The sequence below is a fragment of the Rhinolophus sinicus genome, chromosome 18 (assembly GCF_057876585.1).
Source record: "Rhinolophus sinicus isolate RSI-liver-muscle chromosome 18, RSI-T2T, whole genome shotgun sequence".
Taxonomy (NCBI): Eukaryota; Metazoa; Chordata; class Mammalia; order Chiroptera; family Rhinolophidae; genus Rhinolophus; species Rhinolophus sinicus.
The window spans coordinates 50,560,582-50,577,875 of NC_142518.1; the positions used below are offsets into that span (position 1 = coordinate 50,560,582).

Consider the following 17,294-nt stretch of genomic DNA (forward strand, 5'->3'; position numbering starts at 1 on the left):
CAGTTCTCAGCTGAGTTTTCGGTCTCGAACTTTGGACACTGCAGTTGTCTATACTGATCTCTCAGCAGGACTGTGGGACTGTGGTTATTGCGATCTCTGGTCTGTGTCCTGGGGCCCCTGCATCTCTGCAGCCATGGATGCAGGCTGGTCTCTACACCTCTCCCTTCCCTCTTCCCCCACTTGCCCGCACAGTTTGCCCACCTTCAGGTAATCCTTGTGAGAGTCTCTTAGCTGTTTGTGTGATGAGCAGAGAATCCTTTGATGAGTCATAAATGTTCAATTTGTGGTAACTTCCAGGGGAGAACTCCAGAAACCCACCTCACTGCTGCCATTTCTATGACATCACCCTGTTTGCATCTTTTCTGAACTCTGCATTGAATGAGTCATGGAATTAGCCATGGTGAGAATCTTTTCACCACAGAAATCAACAAATGTTTTTCCTCAAAGATCTGATTGTTAAATACTTACCAGTACACCACTCCCATTGTTTAAATCTTATATTGATATCTTTGAAAAGGAATAGAAACTACTGTTCCCATGACTGATAAGTATAATTTTTCAATCTATCATTCATTACATAATATGTGATAATGTATTTCAGATCATCTCAGGCAATTATTTTAAACTGTTATTGGGATATATTTAAAATACTATAAATTACCTAATTTAATGTGTACAATGAAAATGTTTTTAATATATTCACAAAGTTGTGCAATGATCGCCACTAATTCCAGAACATTTTTATCATGCCAAAAAAAACAACAAACCCGTATATCCATTAGCAGTCACTCCCCATTCCTCCTTACACCCAGCCCCTGGAAAACACTAATCTACTTTCTGTTTCTATAGATGTACCTATGCTGGATATTTTATACAAATGGGATTATAGAATATGTGGTGTCTTGTGTTCTTTCACTTAGCATAATGTTTTCAAGATTCATCTATTTTGTAGTATGTTTCAGGATTTCACTCAATTGCATGTCTCTATAATATTCCGTCATATGTATATGTCACATTTTGTTTACCCATTCACTTGATGGACATATTTTTTTTTCTACTTTTTGGGTATTATGAATAATTCTATTATGAATATCCAATATAAGTTTTTGAGTGGACATACATTTTATTTCCTTTGGGTATATACCTAAAAGTTAAATTGCAGGGACATATGATATAGCTCTATGTTAAAAAGTTGAGGACTGTTTTGTAAAGTAGCTAAAACACTTCACATTTTTACGAGAAGTATATAACTCCAAATCCTAGCCAACACTTTTTATTTATCTTTTGGATTCTAGCCATCATAGTACGTGGTAAGTTATATCTCATCCTGGTTTTGATTTCCATATGACAAGTAATGCTGAACATCTTTTTTTGTCTGCTTCTTGGCCATTTGTATATCTTCTTTGGATAAATGTTTATTCAATACTTTGCCCATTAAAATTTTTAAATTATATTTATTGTGGTGATATTGGTTAGTAAAATTATACAGGTTTCAAGTTACATTTCTATAATACATCATCTATATGTTGCATTGTTTGTTCACCAACCAGTCAGTTTTCCTTCCATCACCATATATTTGAGACCCTTTTCCCTCTTTACCATCCCTCCTCCACCCTTACCCTCAGGTAACCACTAAACTGTTGTCTGTGTCTATGAGTTTTTATTTGTTTGTCTTGTTCATGTGCTGCTTTCAGTTTTATATCCCACATATGAGTGAAATCATATAGTTCTCGAATTTTTCGCTCTGACTTATTTAGTTTAGCATAATCTCAACATCCATCCATGTTGTTGCACGTGGCAGTATTTCATCTTTTCTTATGACCAAGTAATATTGTGGTACATTGTATATATGTACCACATCTTCTTTATCCAATCATCTATCGAAGGATATTTTGGTAGTTTCTATGTCTTGGCCACCATGAATAATGCTGCAATGAACATAAGGATACATATATCTTTACAGATAAATATTTTCAGATTTTTTGGGTAGATATCCAGAAGAAAGATTGCTGGGTCTTATGGTAATTCTATTCTTAAATTTTTGAGGAAACTCCATACTGTTTTCCATAGTGGCTGTACCAATTTACAGGTCCATCTACAGTGGTTCCATTTTCTCCACACACTCTCCAACACTTGCTATTAATTGTCTTAGTAATGATAGCCATTCTTTTTCTTAATTAAAATTTATTGGGGTGACAATGGTTAGTAAAATTACAAGGGTTTCAAGTGTACAATTCTGTAATATGCCATCTATTTATCACATTGTGTGTTCATCACCCAGAGTCAGTTCCCCTTCTATCACCATATATTTGACCTGGTTTACCCTCATCTACCACTCCCCTCCCCTTTTACCCTCTGGCAACCACTAAACTATTATCTGTGTCTAAGAGCTTTTTTTGTTTGTTTTTCTTGTTCCTTTGTTGCTTTCAGTTTTATATCCCACACATCAGTGCAATCATATGGTTCTCAAATTTTTCTGTCTGGCTTATTTCGCTTGTTAGCACAATAGTCTCAAGATTCATGCATTTGGTTGCAAATGGCAATATTTCATCTTTCTCATGGTAGAGTAATATTCCATTGTGTAGATATACTGCAACTTCTTTAGCCAATCATCTGTCAACGGACACTTTTGTTGTTCCAATATCTTGGCCACCATAAATAAAGCTGCAATGAACATCAGAGCACGTATATCTTTACGGATAAATGTTTTCAGATTTTTGGGGTATATACCCAAGAGAGGGATTGCTGGGTCATAGGGTAATTCTATTTGTAATTTTTTGAGGAACCTCCACACTGCCTTCCAGAGTGGCTGCACCAATCTGCATTCCCACCAACAGTGTATGAGGTTTCCTTTTTCTTCATAGCCTCTCCAACACTTATTATTTGTCTTGTTGATTATAGCCATTTTAACTGGTGTGAGGTGATAGCTCATTGTACTTTTTATTTGCATTTCTCTGATGAATAATGATGTTGAGCATCTTTTCATATATCTATTGGCCACGTGTGTGTCCTCTTTGGAGAAATGTCTATTCAGGTCCTCTGTCCATTTCTTAATTGGACTGTGCTTTGTTGTTGTTGTTGAGTTGTATGAGTTCCTTATATATTTTGGATATTAGCCCCTTATCAGAGCCATTGTTTGCAAATATCTTCTCCCATTCAGTTGGTTGCCTCTTTCTTCTGTCAATGGTTTCTTTTGCTGTGAAGAAGCTTTTTAATTTGATATAGTCCCATTCATTTAATTTAGTTTTTACTTCCTTTGCCTTTGAGGTCAAATTTATAAAATCCTCTTTGAACCCAAGTTCCATAAGTTTAGTATGTGTGTTTTCTTCTATGCAGTTTATTGTTTCAGGTCTCTTGTTTAGGCCTTTGATCCATTTTGAGTTAATTCTCGTACACGATGACAGGTAGCAGTCTAGTTTCACTCTTTTGCATGTGGCTTTCCAATTCTCCCAGCATCATTTACTGAAGTCTTTCTTTTCTGTACTGTATGTTTTTGGCTCCTTTGTCGAAAATTATCTGTGTATATTTTTGTGGGTTTATTTCTGGGTTTTCAATTCTATTCTATTGGTCTGTGTGTCTATTTTTTTTGCCAGTGCCATACTGTTTTGATTATTTTTGCCCTGTAGTGCAAGCTGAAGTCAGAGAGTCGGATACCACCAGCATTATTCTTTTTTCTTAGGATTGCTTTGGCTATATGGGGGTCTTTTGTGGTTCCATACAAATCTGATGATTTTTTGTTCTTTTTCTGTAAAATATGTCAATGGGATTTTGATGGGAATTGCATTAAATCTGTATATTGCTTTGGGTCATATGGCCATTTTAACAATGTCAATTCTTCCAATCCATGAACATGGAATGTCTTTCAATTTCTTTGTGTCTTCTTGAATTTTTTTTAATAGCATCTTAGAGTTTTCAGTGTATAGGTCCTTCACATCCTCTGCTAATTTTATTCCTAGGCATTTTATTCTTTTAGTTGCAATTGCAAAAGGAATTTTTTCTTCATTTTTTTCCTGAAATTTTATTGTTAGTATATAGGAACACAATGAATTTTTGTGCATTAATTTTATATAATGAAAACTTTGTTTATTGTTTCTACTAGCTCTTTGGTGGTCTTTTATAATTTTTTATATAAGGAATCATGTCATCTGTTAAAAGTGGCAGTTTAACTTCTTCATTCCCAACTTGAATACCTTTTATTTCTTTCTCTTACGTGATCGCCCTGGGTAGAACCTCCAACAATATGTTGAATAACAGTGGTGAACGGGGGGAATCCCTGTGTTGTTCCTAATCTTAGAGGAAAAGCTTTCAATTTTTAACCATTAAGTGTGATATTAGCTGAATGTTTGTCATATAGGGACTTTATTATGTTGAGGTACTTTCTTCTATATTCATTTTACTAAGTGTTTTAATCATAAATGGGTGTTGCATCATGTCAAATGTTTTGTCTGCATGTATTGATATGATCATTTGATTTTTATCTTTTCTTTTGTTTATGTGGTATATCACATTGATCGATTTCTGTATGTTGAACCATCCTTGTGGCCCTGGAATGAACCCCACTTGATCGTCATGTGTCATCTTTTTAATGTATTGTTGTATTTGATTTGCTAGAATTTTGTTTAGGATTTTTGCATCTGTATTCATCAGAGATACTGGTCTGTAGTTTTCTTGTTTTGTGCTATCATTACCAGGTTTTGGTATCAGGGTAATGTTGGCCTCATAAAATGAGTTAAGAAGTATGGCCTCCTCTTCATTTTTTTGGAAGAATTTGAGGAGGACCGGTATTAAATCGTCTTTGAATGTTTGGTAGAATTCATTAGTGAAGCCATCTGGCCATGGACACTTGCTTTTGGGAAGGTTTTGGATGATTGTTTCAATTTCCTTACTGCTGATTGGTTATTTAGATTTTCCAGGCCTTCATGATTCAGTCTAGGAAGATTATATATTTCTAAGAAGTTGTCAGTTTCTTCTAGGTTATTGAATTTGGTGGCATTTATTCCATTGTATTCTCGTATGATCCTTTGTGGCATCTGTTGTTACTTCTTCTCATTCATTTCTGATTTTGTTTATTAGTGTATTTCCTCTTTTCTTGTTAGTGAGTTTAGACAGAGGGTTGTCAAATTTATTAATCTTTTCAAAGAACCAGGTCCTTGTTGCATTCGTTTTTCTCTATTGTCTTTTTGGTCTCTATTTCATTTAATTCTGCTCTAATTTTTATTATTTCCTTCCTTTTGGTGACTTTGCATTTCATTTGTTCTTTTCCTTGTCTTTTAAGATGTAATGTTAGGTTGATTATTTGTTTTGTTTGTTTCTTGAGATAGGCCTGTAATGATATAAATTTCCCTCCTAATACAGCTCTAGTCACATCATAATAATTTTGATATGATGTATTTTGATTCTCATTTGTTTCTATGTACTGTTGATTTCTCCTGTTATTTTTTCTTTGACCCAACCATTCTTTAATAGATGTTGTCTAACCTCCATATATTTGTGGTTTTTACTGCTTTGTTTTTGCAGTTCTCCAATTTCAAAGCCTTGTAGTCAGAGAACATGCTTTGCATGATACCAATCTTCTTCAATTTGCTGAGGCTAATTTTGTGTCCCAACATATGGTCTATCCTTAAGAATGTTCCATGTTCAATAGAAAATAATGTATAGTCTGCTTTTCTAGGATGAAGTACTGTGTAAATGTCAATTATGCCCATTTGGTGTAATGTGTCATTTAAGGCTGATATTTCCTTATTGATTTTCCGTTTGGATGATCTATCCATAGCTGTCAATGGTGTATTTAGGTCCTTTACTATAATTGTGTTTCTGTCAGTTTCTCCCTTTAGTTCTGTTAGTAGTTGCTTTATATATTTTGGTGATCTCTGATTGGGAGCATATATATTGATAAGTGTTATATCTTTTTGTTGTATTTGTCTTCTTTGTTATTATGAAATGTCTATCTTTGTCTCTTGTTACTATTTTTATCCTAAAGTCATTTTCGTCAGATATAAAGATGGCTAAACCCACTTTTCTTTCGATGATATTTCTTGGAGTATTGTTTTCCACCCTTCCACTCTGAGTCAATATTTGTCCTTGCAGCTGAGATGCATCTCTTGGAGGCACCATATGCTTGGGTTTCATTTTTGATCTAATGTGCTACTCTGTAATTTTATTGGTAAGTTCAATCCATTTACATTTAGGGTGATTTTTAATATATGCGTATTTCTTGTAGCCATTTTATCTTTTGCTTTCTGGTAGCTGTGTGTCTCTGTTCTTTCTTTGCCTTTGTGTTTCTGTTTGTTATTTTAGTTTAGTGGTATTCTATTATCCCCCACCCCCATGGTACTTCTTTTTTTATGTTATGTGTCTGAGTTCAGAATATTTTTGTGTGTGTGGTTACCATTAAGTTTATGGAGAAGGAAGTTTTATATATTCATATACAGTAGTCGTTTTTTTCTTCAGCATGCATTTTATTTCCATTCGCCTTAGCAAACTCAGACCTTTATCCCCTCCCCTTTTATGTTTTCATTGTCACACTTTATCCTTATTTATGCTGTGAGCTTATTTCTGAGTTGCAGTAGCAAATTGTCTTCTTATCTTTTTCTTTTTCTAATTTTTTTTTTTTTTAAATATCCTTTACCCTTTATGTTATGTTTGAGTGAATAGGGCCTTATTCTTTGTAGGGGTTTCCACTTCTTGCTTCCGGCTGTCTGTTTGTAATATTACTGATAGTTTTGTATACTTTTGTCTTTTTGTTTCTGTTAGAATAACCTTGTTCAGTATTTCCTGTAATGCAGCCTTTGTGGTGGAATTCCCTCAGCTTCTGTATATCTGGAAAGGTCTTTATTTCGACTCCATATCTAAAGGATAGCTTTGCTGGATATATTATTCCTGGCTTGTAATTTCTCTCTTTCAATAGTTTGAATATTTGATTCCACTCTCTCCTGGCTTGTAGAGTTGCTGCTGAAAAAATGTGATGAATATCTAATGAGTTCTTCTTTGTGGTTTACCATCTTCTTTTCCCTGGCTGCCTTGAGAATTCTTTGTCATTGATTTTTGACAGTTTCAATATAATGTGCCTTGCAGATGGTCTGTTAGGATTGAGGTAATTAGGTGCTCTTGGTCTGTTCACTTCTTGGATTTGAGGTTCCAGTTCTTTCCATATATTTTGGAATTTCTCGTGCACTATTTATTTGAATAGGCTCTCTGCCCTTCTTCCTGTCTTCTCCTTTTAGTATACCCATTCTTCTTTTCTTTATTTTTTTTGGGTGACAATGGTTAGTAAAATTACATAGGTTTCAAGTGTACAATTCTATAATACATCATCTATATATTACATTGTGTGCTCACCACCCAGAGTTAGTTCTCCTTCCTTCACCATATATTTGATCCCCTTTACCCTCATCTATCATCCCCCTCCCCCCTTACTCTGTGGTAACCACTAAATGGCTGTCTATACCTATAAGTTTTTGTTTCATTGTTTGTTTGTCTTGTTCCTTTTTTGCTTTCAGTTTTGTATCCCATATATGAGTGAAGTCATATAGTTCTCAACTCTGTCTCACTTATTCAGTAAAGATATATGTACTCTGATGTTCACTGCAGCATTGTTTATTGTGGGTAAGACATAGAAACAACCAAAGTGTTCTTTGATAGAGAATTGGATAAAGAAGATGTGATACACACACACACACACACACACACACACACACACACACACACACACACACACTAGAATACTACTCTGCCATAAGAAAAGGTAAAATACTGCCATTTGCAATAACATGGATGGATCTTGAGATTGTTATGCTAAGCGGAATACCTATTATTCTTATATGGCTCTTTCTGATGGAGTCAGATAGATCTTATAGAATTCTTTCATTTCTTTTGACTCTCAAGTCTCTCTCTTCCATCTGCATCATTTTCAGATTTCTGTCTTTAATATTACTAATTCTTTTTTTTTTTTAAATTAAATTTATTGGGGTGACAATTGTTAGTAAAATTACATAGATTTCAGGTGTACAATTCTGTATTACATCATCTATAAATCCCATGGTGTGTTCATCACCCAGAGTCACTTCTTCCATCACCATATATTCGATCCCCCTTACCCTCACCTCCACCCCCACCCCCCTTACCCTCTGACAACCACTAAACTATTGTCCGTGTCTATGAGTTTCTGTTTCTCATTTGTTTGTCTTGTTCTTTTGTTGTTTTTGGTTTATATACCACATATCAGTGAAATCACATGGTTCTCTGCTTTTTCTGTCTGACTTGTTTCGCTCAGCATTACTCTCTCAAGATCCATCCATGTTGTCACAAATGTTCCTATATCATCTTTTCTCACTGCCGAATAGTATTCCTTTGTGTATATGTACCACAACTTCTTTATCCATTCATCTATCGAAGGACATTTTGGTTGTTTCCATGTCTTGGCCACCGTAAACAAAGCTGCAATGAACATTGGCGCACACGTGTCTTTATCTCTAAATGTTTTCAGATTTTTGGGGTAGATACCCAGGAGAGGGATTGCTGGGTCATACGGCAATTCTATTCGTAATTCTTTGAGGAACCTCCACACTGCCTTCCATAACGGCTGCACCAGTCTGCATTCCCACCAACAGTGTATGAGGGTTCCTTTTTCTCCACAGCCTCTCCAACATTTGTTTCTATTTGTCTTGTTGATGATAGCCATTCTGACTGGGGTGAGGTGCTATCTCATTGTGGTTTTGATTTGCATTTCTCTGATGATTAGTGATGTTGAGCATTTTTTCATATGTTTATTTGCCATTTGTATGTCCTCTTTGGAGAAATGTCTCTTCAAGTCCTCTGCCCATTTTTCAATTGGGTTGTTTGTTTTTTTGTTGTTGAGTTGCATGAGTTCCTTGTATATTCTGGATACTAGCCCCTTATCGGAGGCACTGTTTGCAAAAATCTTCTCCCATTCAGTTGGTGGCCTCTTTATTTTGTCAATGGTTTCTTTCGCTGTGCAGAAGCTTTTAAGTTTCATATAGTCCCATTCGTTTATTTTAGCTTTTACTTCCATTGCCTTTGGAGTCAAGTTCATAAAATGCTCTTTGAACCCAAGGTCCATAAGTTTAGTACCTATGTTTTCTTCTATGCAGTTTATTGTGTCAGGTCTTATGCTTAAGTCTTTGATCCATTTTGAATTAACTTTGGTACATGGTGACAAATAGCAGTCCAGTTTCATTCTTTTGCACGTGGCTATCCAATTCTCCCAGCACCATTTATTGAAGAGGCTGTCTTTCCTCCATTGTATGTTATTAGCTTCTTTGTCAAAAATTATCTGTCCATATTTATGTGGTTTTATTTCTGGGTTCTCAATTCTATTCCATTGGTCTCTGTGTCTGTTTTTCTGCCAATACCATGCTGTTTTGATTATTGTGGCCCTGTAGTACAGGCCAAAGTCAGGAAGTGTGATACCTCCATTATAGTTCTTTTTTCTTAAGATTGCTTTGGCTATTCGGGGTCTTTTGTGGTTCCAAACAAATCTGATGATTTTTTGTTCTATTTCTTTAAAATATACCATTGGGATTTTGATGGGGATTGCATTGAATCTGTATATTGCTTTGGGTAATATGGCCATTTTAACTATGTTGATTCTTCCAATCCATGAGCACGGAATGTCTTTCCATTTCTTTGTGTCTTCTTCAATTTCTTTCAAAAATGTCTTATAGTTTTCAGCATATAGGTCTTTCACATCCTTGGTTAAGTTTATTCCTAGGTATTTTATTCTTTTTGCTGCAATTGCAAAAGGAATTGTTTTTTGTATTTCTTTTTCTGAGATTTCATTGTTAGTATATAGGAAGGCAATGGACTTTTGTGCGTTGATTTTGTAGCCGGCAACTTTACTGTATTCGTTGATTGTTTCTAATAGCTTTTTGGTGGAGTCTTTAGGGTTTTCTATATATAGCATCATGTCATCTGCAAAGAGTGATAATTTAACTTCTTCATTCCCAATTTGGATGACTTTTATTTCTTTCTCTTGCCTGATTGCTCTGGCAAGGACTTCCAACACTATGTTGAAAAGCAGAGGTGATAGGGGACAGCCCTGTCGTGTTCCTGAACGTAGAGCAAAGGGCTTCAGTTTTTCTCCATTAATTATGAGATTAGCAGAGGGCTTGTCATATATGGCCTTTATTATGTTAAGGTATTTTCCTTCTATACCCATTTTATTAAGTGTTTTAATCATAAATGGATGTTGTATCTTGTCAAATGCTTTTTCTGCATCAATTGATATAATCATATGATTTTTGTCCTTTATTTTGTTTATGTGATGTATCACATTGATGGATTTTCGTATGTTGAACCATCCTTGTGCCCCGGGGATGAACCCCACTTGGTCGTGATGAATAATCTTTTTAATGCATTGTTGTATTCGATTTGCTAGAATTTTATTTAGGATTTTTGCATTGCTATTCATTAGAGATATTGGTCCGTAGTTTTCTTTTTTTTTGTGCTGTCCTTACCAGGTTTTGGTATCAGGGTAATGTTGGCCTCATAAAATGAGTTAGGGAGTACTGTCTCTTCTTCAATTTTTTGGAAGAGTTTGTGCAGAATTGGTATTAGATCCTCTTTTAAGGTTTGGTAGAATTCACTAGTGAAGCCATCTGGTCCTGGACTTTTGCTTTTGGGAAGGTTTTGGATGACTGATTCAATTTCGTTACTGGTGTTCGGTCTGTTTAGATTTTCCAGTTCTTCATGGTTCAGCCTTGGAAGGCTATATGTTTCTAAGAACTTGTCCATTTCTTCTAGGTTGTTGAATTTGGTGGCATATAGTCCTTCATAGTATTCTTGGATGATCCTTTGTATTTCTGTGGTGTCCGTGATAACTTCCCCTTTTACGTTTCTGATTTTGTTAATCAGTGTCTTCTCTCTTTTTATCTTAGTAAGTCTAGCCAAGGGTTTGTCAATTTTGTTAATCTTTTCAAAGAACCAGCTCTTTGTCACATTAATTTTTTCTATTGTCTTTTTGTTCTCTATTTCATTTAGTTCTGCTCTAATTTTTGTTATTTCCTTTCTTCTGCTGACCTTGGGTTTTACTTGTTCTTCTTTTTCTAGTTCTTTAAGGTGTAACATGAGGTTATTTATTTGAGAGTTTTCTTTTTTCTTGAGATAGGCCTGTAATGAGATAAATTTCCCTCTTAAAACTGCTTTCGCTGCATCCCAAAAATTTTGTTAGGATGTATTTTCATTGTCATTTGTTTCTATGTATCTTTTGATCTCTTCTCTAATTTCTTCTTTGACCCAGTCCTTCTTTAAAAGTATGTTGTTTAATCTCCATGTATTTGTGTTTTTTCCCGCTTTCTTTTTACAGTTGATATCCAATTTCAAAGCCTTGTGATCAGAGAATATGCATGGTATGATTTCAATCTTCTTAAATTTGTTGAGACTGATTTTATGTCCCAATATATGGTCTATCCTTGAGAATGTTCCGTGTACACTAGAAAAGAATGTATAGTCTGATGTTTTAGGATGAAGTGCTCTATAAATGTCAATTATGTCCATTTCATCTAATGTGTCATTTAGGGCTACTATTTCGTTATTTATTTTCTGTTTGGATGATCTATCCATAGCTGTCAATGATGTATTTAAGTCCCCTAGTATAATTGTGTTTTGGTCAATTTCTCCCTATAGTTCTGTTAGTAGTTGCTTGTTGTATTTCGGTGCTCCCTGATTGGGGGCATAAATATTGATGACTGTTATGTCTTCTTGTTGTACAGTCCCCTTCACCATTATGAAATGTCCATCTTTATCTCTTGTTATCTTTTTCACCTTGAAGTCTGTTTCATCTGATATCATTATGGCTACACCTGATTTTCTCTGGGTACCATTTGCTTGGAGTGTCAATTTCCACCCTTTCACTTTGAGTCTATGCTTGTCCTTGTAGCTGAGATGTGTCTCTTGTAGACAGCATGTGGTTGGGTTTAGTTTTTTGATCCAATCTGCTACTCTGTGCCTTTTTATTGGTGAGTTCAGTCCATTTACATTTAGGGTGATTATTGATATGTGAGGATTTCCTGTCATTCTATCTTTAGTTTTCTGGTAAGGCTGTGTCTCCATTGTTTCTTTGCCTTTTTGTTGTTGTCTATTATTTCTGTGTGGTGGTATTCTATGATGTTTCCCTCTGTTTCTTCTTTTATTTCAGTATATATTTCAATTCTGGATTTATTTTGAGTGGTTACCCTTAAGTTTATGTAAAAGAAAGTTTGATATTTAGAGTATTCCATTTTCTTCAGCACGCTTACTTTCTCCATTCCCATATTCCGGTTCAGGCCTTTACTCTCCCCCTTTTTGAGTTTTGTTTGCCACAAATTGTCCCTGTTGATGGTGGTCGAATAGCCTCCTTTAGTATTTCTTGTAGTGCAGGTCGTGTATTAGAAAATTCCCTCAGCTTCTGTATGTCTGGAAAGGTCTTTATTCCTCCTTCATATCTAAAGGATATCTTTGCTGGATATATTATTCTTGGCTCATGATTTCTCTCTTTCAATAGTTTGAATATTTGGTTCCACTCCCTCCTGGCTTGTAGAGTTTCTGCTGAAAAATCTGATGATAATCTAATGGGCTTTCCTTTGTATGTTACCGTCTTCTTTTCCCTGGCTGCCTTGAGGATTCTTTCTTTGTCGTTGATTTTAGACAGCTTCAATACAATGTGCCTTGGAGAAGGCCTGTTGGGATTGAGGTAACTAGGTGTTCTATTTGCTTCTTGGATTCGAGGGTCCAGTTCTGTCCACAAATTTGGGAAGTTCTCATCGACAATTTGTTTGAATATATTCTCTGTTCCCTTCTCTCTTTCTTCTCCTTCTGGTATGCCCATTGTTCTTATATTGCTCTTTCTGATGGAGTCAGAAAGTTCTTGTAGAGTTCTTTCATTTCTTTTAAGTCTCAAGTCTCTTTCTTCTTCTATCTGTGTCATTTCCAGGTTTCTATCTTCGATGTCACTGATTCTTTTCTCCATCTGGTCAACTCTACTACCTAAGCTGGTTATTTCATTCTTAATTTCTTCTATTGAGTTCTTAATCTCCAGAAATTCTATTTGGTTCTTTTTTAAGATTTCAATCTCTTTCGTAAAATGCTCATACTGTTCTTTGATTGAGTTTCTGAGTTCATTTAACTGCCTATCTGTGTTTTCTTGTATCTCGTTGAGTTTTTTCAGAACTGCAATCTTGAATTCTCTGTCATTTAAGTCACATATTTCTGTATCTTTAAGTCCCTTCTCTGGAGATTTTTCACTTTCTTTCTGAGCTATCTTGTTGCCTTGGTTATTCATGGCGATTACTGGTTTACTATTTCTCTTCCTAGACATCTACAGGAGTGACTTCTGCAACAGGTTGATAGGAAGCGGTCTTTCTTTTGTTTGCCAGTACTTGTTGGTAGAATGTTTTATTATTTCTCCAAGTGCAACTTATTTTTCTTCTCCCACACGGTAGTGCTATTTTCTCTGCACTATTCCAACTTCTCACACAATGGGGGGATTCCCTGGGAGACGGGCTTCTCCTCTATTTATAGTTCGTCTAGGTCACAGGGCGCAGTGTCCCGGGGGGTATGCGGAGAGCTTTTGATGTTCCAAAGCTCTTCCAGCTCCTGATTCAGAGCCCGTAGGTTTCAGCAGTTCTGTTTACTCCTGCAGGGATCCGCCCAGCTAGGTGGGGTCAGGGGCGGGGTGAGTTGTGAGAGGTGGCCCAGAGCAATGGCGGCGACCACCACCACAGCCGGTCCTGCTTCCACAGGTCTCTCCCCTTTGCCGGAACTAGTTGGGCTGTGAATTTGTGTCTGCGGTACACAGTTCTCAAAATAGCAAATTTTCTGTTGTTTTGATCTGACACTACTACTGTTTTGCTTCTAGCACCGGGCAGGTGGGGGCGGGGCGAGCTCTGGGAGGGGAGGGAGGGGGCGGCTAGTCTCAGTGCCTAAGGCTCCGTTCTCTGCTCGGCAGTGCGGCTTAAACTACCGTTTTCAGCCTTTTTCCCTCAGTCTTTTCTCCGAGGTCTCTGCCGTGAGCGTTGGGTTCAGCCGTGTTATATGCTGTCCCCTCAGCCCCGTGGGCCACAAGCGGAGCCCTAGCAGTCCGAGTTCTTCCCTCTCCCGCAGCTGCGGTAGTTCCGGGGAGCAGCGAGCTCGGTGCACTGAGCGAGGTCTGTGTCCTGCGCCCACGCGGCTCCGTCTCCGTGCGCTTCTCCCTTTCCTCCTCCCTCCACTCGCGCGAATCTCCCACCTGTAGGTGATTTCAGTCGGTAGTGGGCCTCTTCGTCTTGCCTGTCTGCTGTGCAGGGAGTCCTTTGTGGAGTTTTTGTTGTTCGATTCTTTGTAGATTCCAGGGGAGCTTTACAGAGGCTCACCTCACTCCGCCATTTTTCCGGAAGTCGCTCCAATATTACTAATTCTTTCCTCCATCTGATCAGCTCTATTTACCATGCTCACTATTTCATTTTTCATCTATTTTATTGAGTTCTTCAGCTCTAGAACTTCTATTTGGTTCCTCTTACAAATTTCAATGTCTTTGGTAAAGTACTCATTTTGTTCATTGATTTGTATTTCTGAGTTTATTCAACTGCCTGTCTGAGTTTTCTTGCATCTCGTTGAGATTTTTTTTTCAGAACTGTAATTTTGAATTCTCTTTCATTTAAGTCACATATTCCCATGTCTTTAGTTTATTTTCTGGAGATTTTTCATTTTCTTTCTGAGCTTCCTTGTTACCTTGGTTATTCATTGCAATTAATGAATTATTTCTCTTCCTGGGCATCTACTGGAGTTAATTCTGCAGCCAGTTGATAGGAAGAGGACTTTCTTTTGCCTTCCTGTAGGTAGCGCCGGAGTATTTTATTTTCTCTTGGGCTGTTCTGGCTTCTCGCGAAGTAGGTCATTTCCAGGGGAGGTGGCTGTCTCCTTTGTTACCAGGTTGCCTCGGTCTCAGGGCACAACCCCCATGGGAGCACCTTTTGGTGATGGGGTTCTGAGCCTCTGAAATCCCAGTGTTGCCCCTTCAGCCAGATGTAGACCTGTGTGCTTCAGCAGCCCTGGGTGCCCCCACTAAGAGCTGCCATGAAAGGTGGGTGAAAGGTGTGGGAGGTAGTTGGTATGTTTGTGTCTTTGTTCTTTTCCAAGTAATGGTGACTGCCAGACCTCAGCTGTCTTGTCCCTATAGCTCCTCTCTTGTCACTGGAATTAGCCACACTGTGCATCTGCCACCTTGGAACTGATTTCCCAGGTCTCAGGACAGTAGATATTCTGTTCTTCAATCTGACACTGCTACTGTTTCTGGGGCCTGCTATTAACACTGGGAAGTTGTAGAGGAGGTGAGCTCTGGGAGGGTTTTGGGGTTGGTGGCGAGGCTCCGTGGCTTTGTTTTCTGCCTGGCAGTGAGGGCTGTTAGACTGTAGCAGTTGCACTTCTGTATTCGGACTTTGTCCTGAGTTCTCTGCCCTGATCACTGGGTTCAGCTGTATTTTATGCTTCTTTCTCAGGCAGAATTGCTGGGACTGCAGAGAGTATGCCTGCAGCCTCAATCCTCTCCTCTCCTGTTAACTCCATGTTGTGTCCAGTGGCCCGTATCTTTGCACTTCCCCCTGTCTCTTCTCCCCTGTTCACCCCAACTCACCTACCTTCAGATGTTTTGATGCACGGTTCTCTTAGACGTGTTTGTGTGTTTTATAGGGAATCTTTTGTTGAATTATAGTTGTTCAATTTGTTGTAACTTCAAGAGGTGATATCAAGGAGCACCCCTCACACCACCATGTTTCTGATGTCAGTCCCATTTAAAAATTTTCATTATTTGCCTTTTATTATTGACATATAAGTGTTTCTCTTTTTTGTTTTTACATACTGTGGATACAAGTTCCTTGTAAGATATATGATTTAAACATATTTGTTCCAATTATGTGGGTTATATTTTTGATATCATTTTTCATCATTTTTTAAAGCTTTCATTTATGATACTCATCAATCACACCATGAAAATTATTGAAAATATCTTACCCGAACGATTTCACAGTCAACATTTAATTCAGTTGCAACTGCTTCAATTTTCTCTCTACAGACAGAGCCAAGGCTGGTCATGCCATTGTCCCAGTACTTTTTAAGGGTGGCTAAGTCTCGGTCACTGAACTGAGTGCGATCTTGTAGCTGTAAAACACATTTGAAAAATTAGAATAATTAAAAGAAACATTATAGAGATCATCACTATGAGATGTCCTACATTACTTTCAACTCATAACAGTAGCTAAGTTAATTTCACATTTTTTATTCTGTGTTCCTCCATTTTGAAATGGGCATTTTCATGATATTTATTTCTATAACATGAAAGTGTACTAGAATAAAATGAATAAAATATTTTAACTGATGGCAATTAAGCAATCTGATTTTAAATGGTTACAATCACACAAATAATTCTTGTCATTTTAGAAAATACAGATAAATTTTTAAAATAAGAGACTTTCAATCACCTGCAATCCTGGAAATAACACTGTTAACATTATAATGCAAATTCTTTCAACCGTTTTTCTATGATCCACATATCCAAATTCACACTGCATACATTTAAAAAAAATAACAGAGTTAGGATCACATCACTGTGCTGCCTTTTGATAACTTAATCTAGATTTATTATACACATAGGTCTCCTACTAATGTTATAATTAATTAGTGGGGTAAATAAGAGTAATGTAAAAAGATAATGTAGTCCTAAGAAAACAATCATATTTATGGCTTCAGGAAATTTCATAATGAGCCTATACTTTTCGTTCTTAGGATATTTTTTTTTCCCTATGGGTTCATGGCTTTTTTTTTTTGCTTTTTTTTTTTAATTTTATTAAATTTATTGGGGTGACAATTGTTAGTAAAATTACATAGATTTCAGGTGTACGATTCTGTATTACATCATCTATAAATCCCATTGTGTGTTCACCACCCAGAGTCAGTTCTCCTTCCATCACCATATATTCGATCCCCCTTACCCTCATCTCCCACCCCCCACCCCCCACCCCCCTTACCCTCTGGCAACCACCAAACCATTGTCTGTGTCTATGAGTTTCTGTTTCTCATTTGTTTGTCTTGTTCTTTTGTTGCTTTTGGTTTATATACCACATATCAGTGAAATCACATGGTTCTCTGCTTTTTCTGTCTGACTTATTTCGCTCAGCATTACACTCTCAAGATCCATCCATGTTGAGGTTCCTCAAAAAATTACGAATAGAATTGCCATATGACCCAGCAATCCCTCTCCTGGGTATCTACCCAAAAAATCTGAAAACATTTAGAGATAAAGACACGTGTGCTCCAATGTTCATTGC

At 36.9% G+C, this 17,294-nt stretch overlaps 1 protein-coding gene across 4 annotated transcripts in view; it reads right to left on the bottom strand.

Moving 5' to 3' along the window:
* The window catches only part of HDX (highly divergent homeobox), a 198,996-nt gene that overhangs the window by 50,651 nt on the left and 131,051 nt on the right, over positions 1-17,294 (bottom strand). For all 4 annotated transcript variants that reach the window (XM_074323748.2, XM_074323747.2, XM_019717595.3 and 1 more), the window contains one exon: positions 15,982-16,128. In XM_074323748.2, the coding sequence (XP_074179849.1) occupies positions 15,982-16,128 (147 nt within the window). The remainder of the gene's footprint in view (positions 1-15,981; positions 16,129-17,294) is intronic.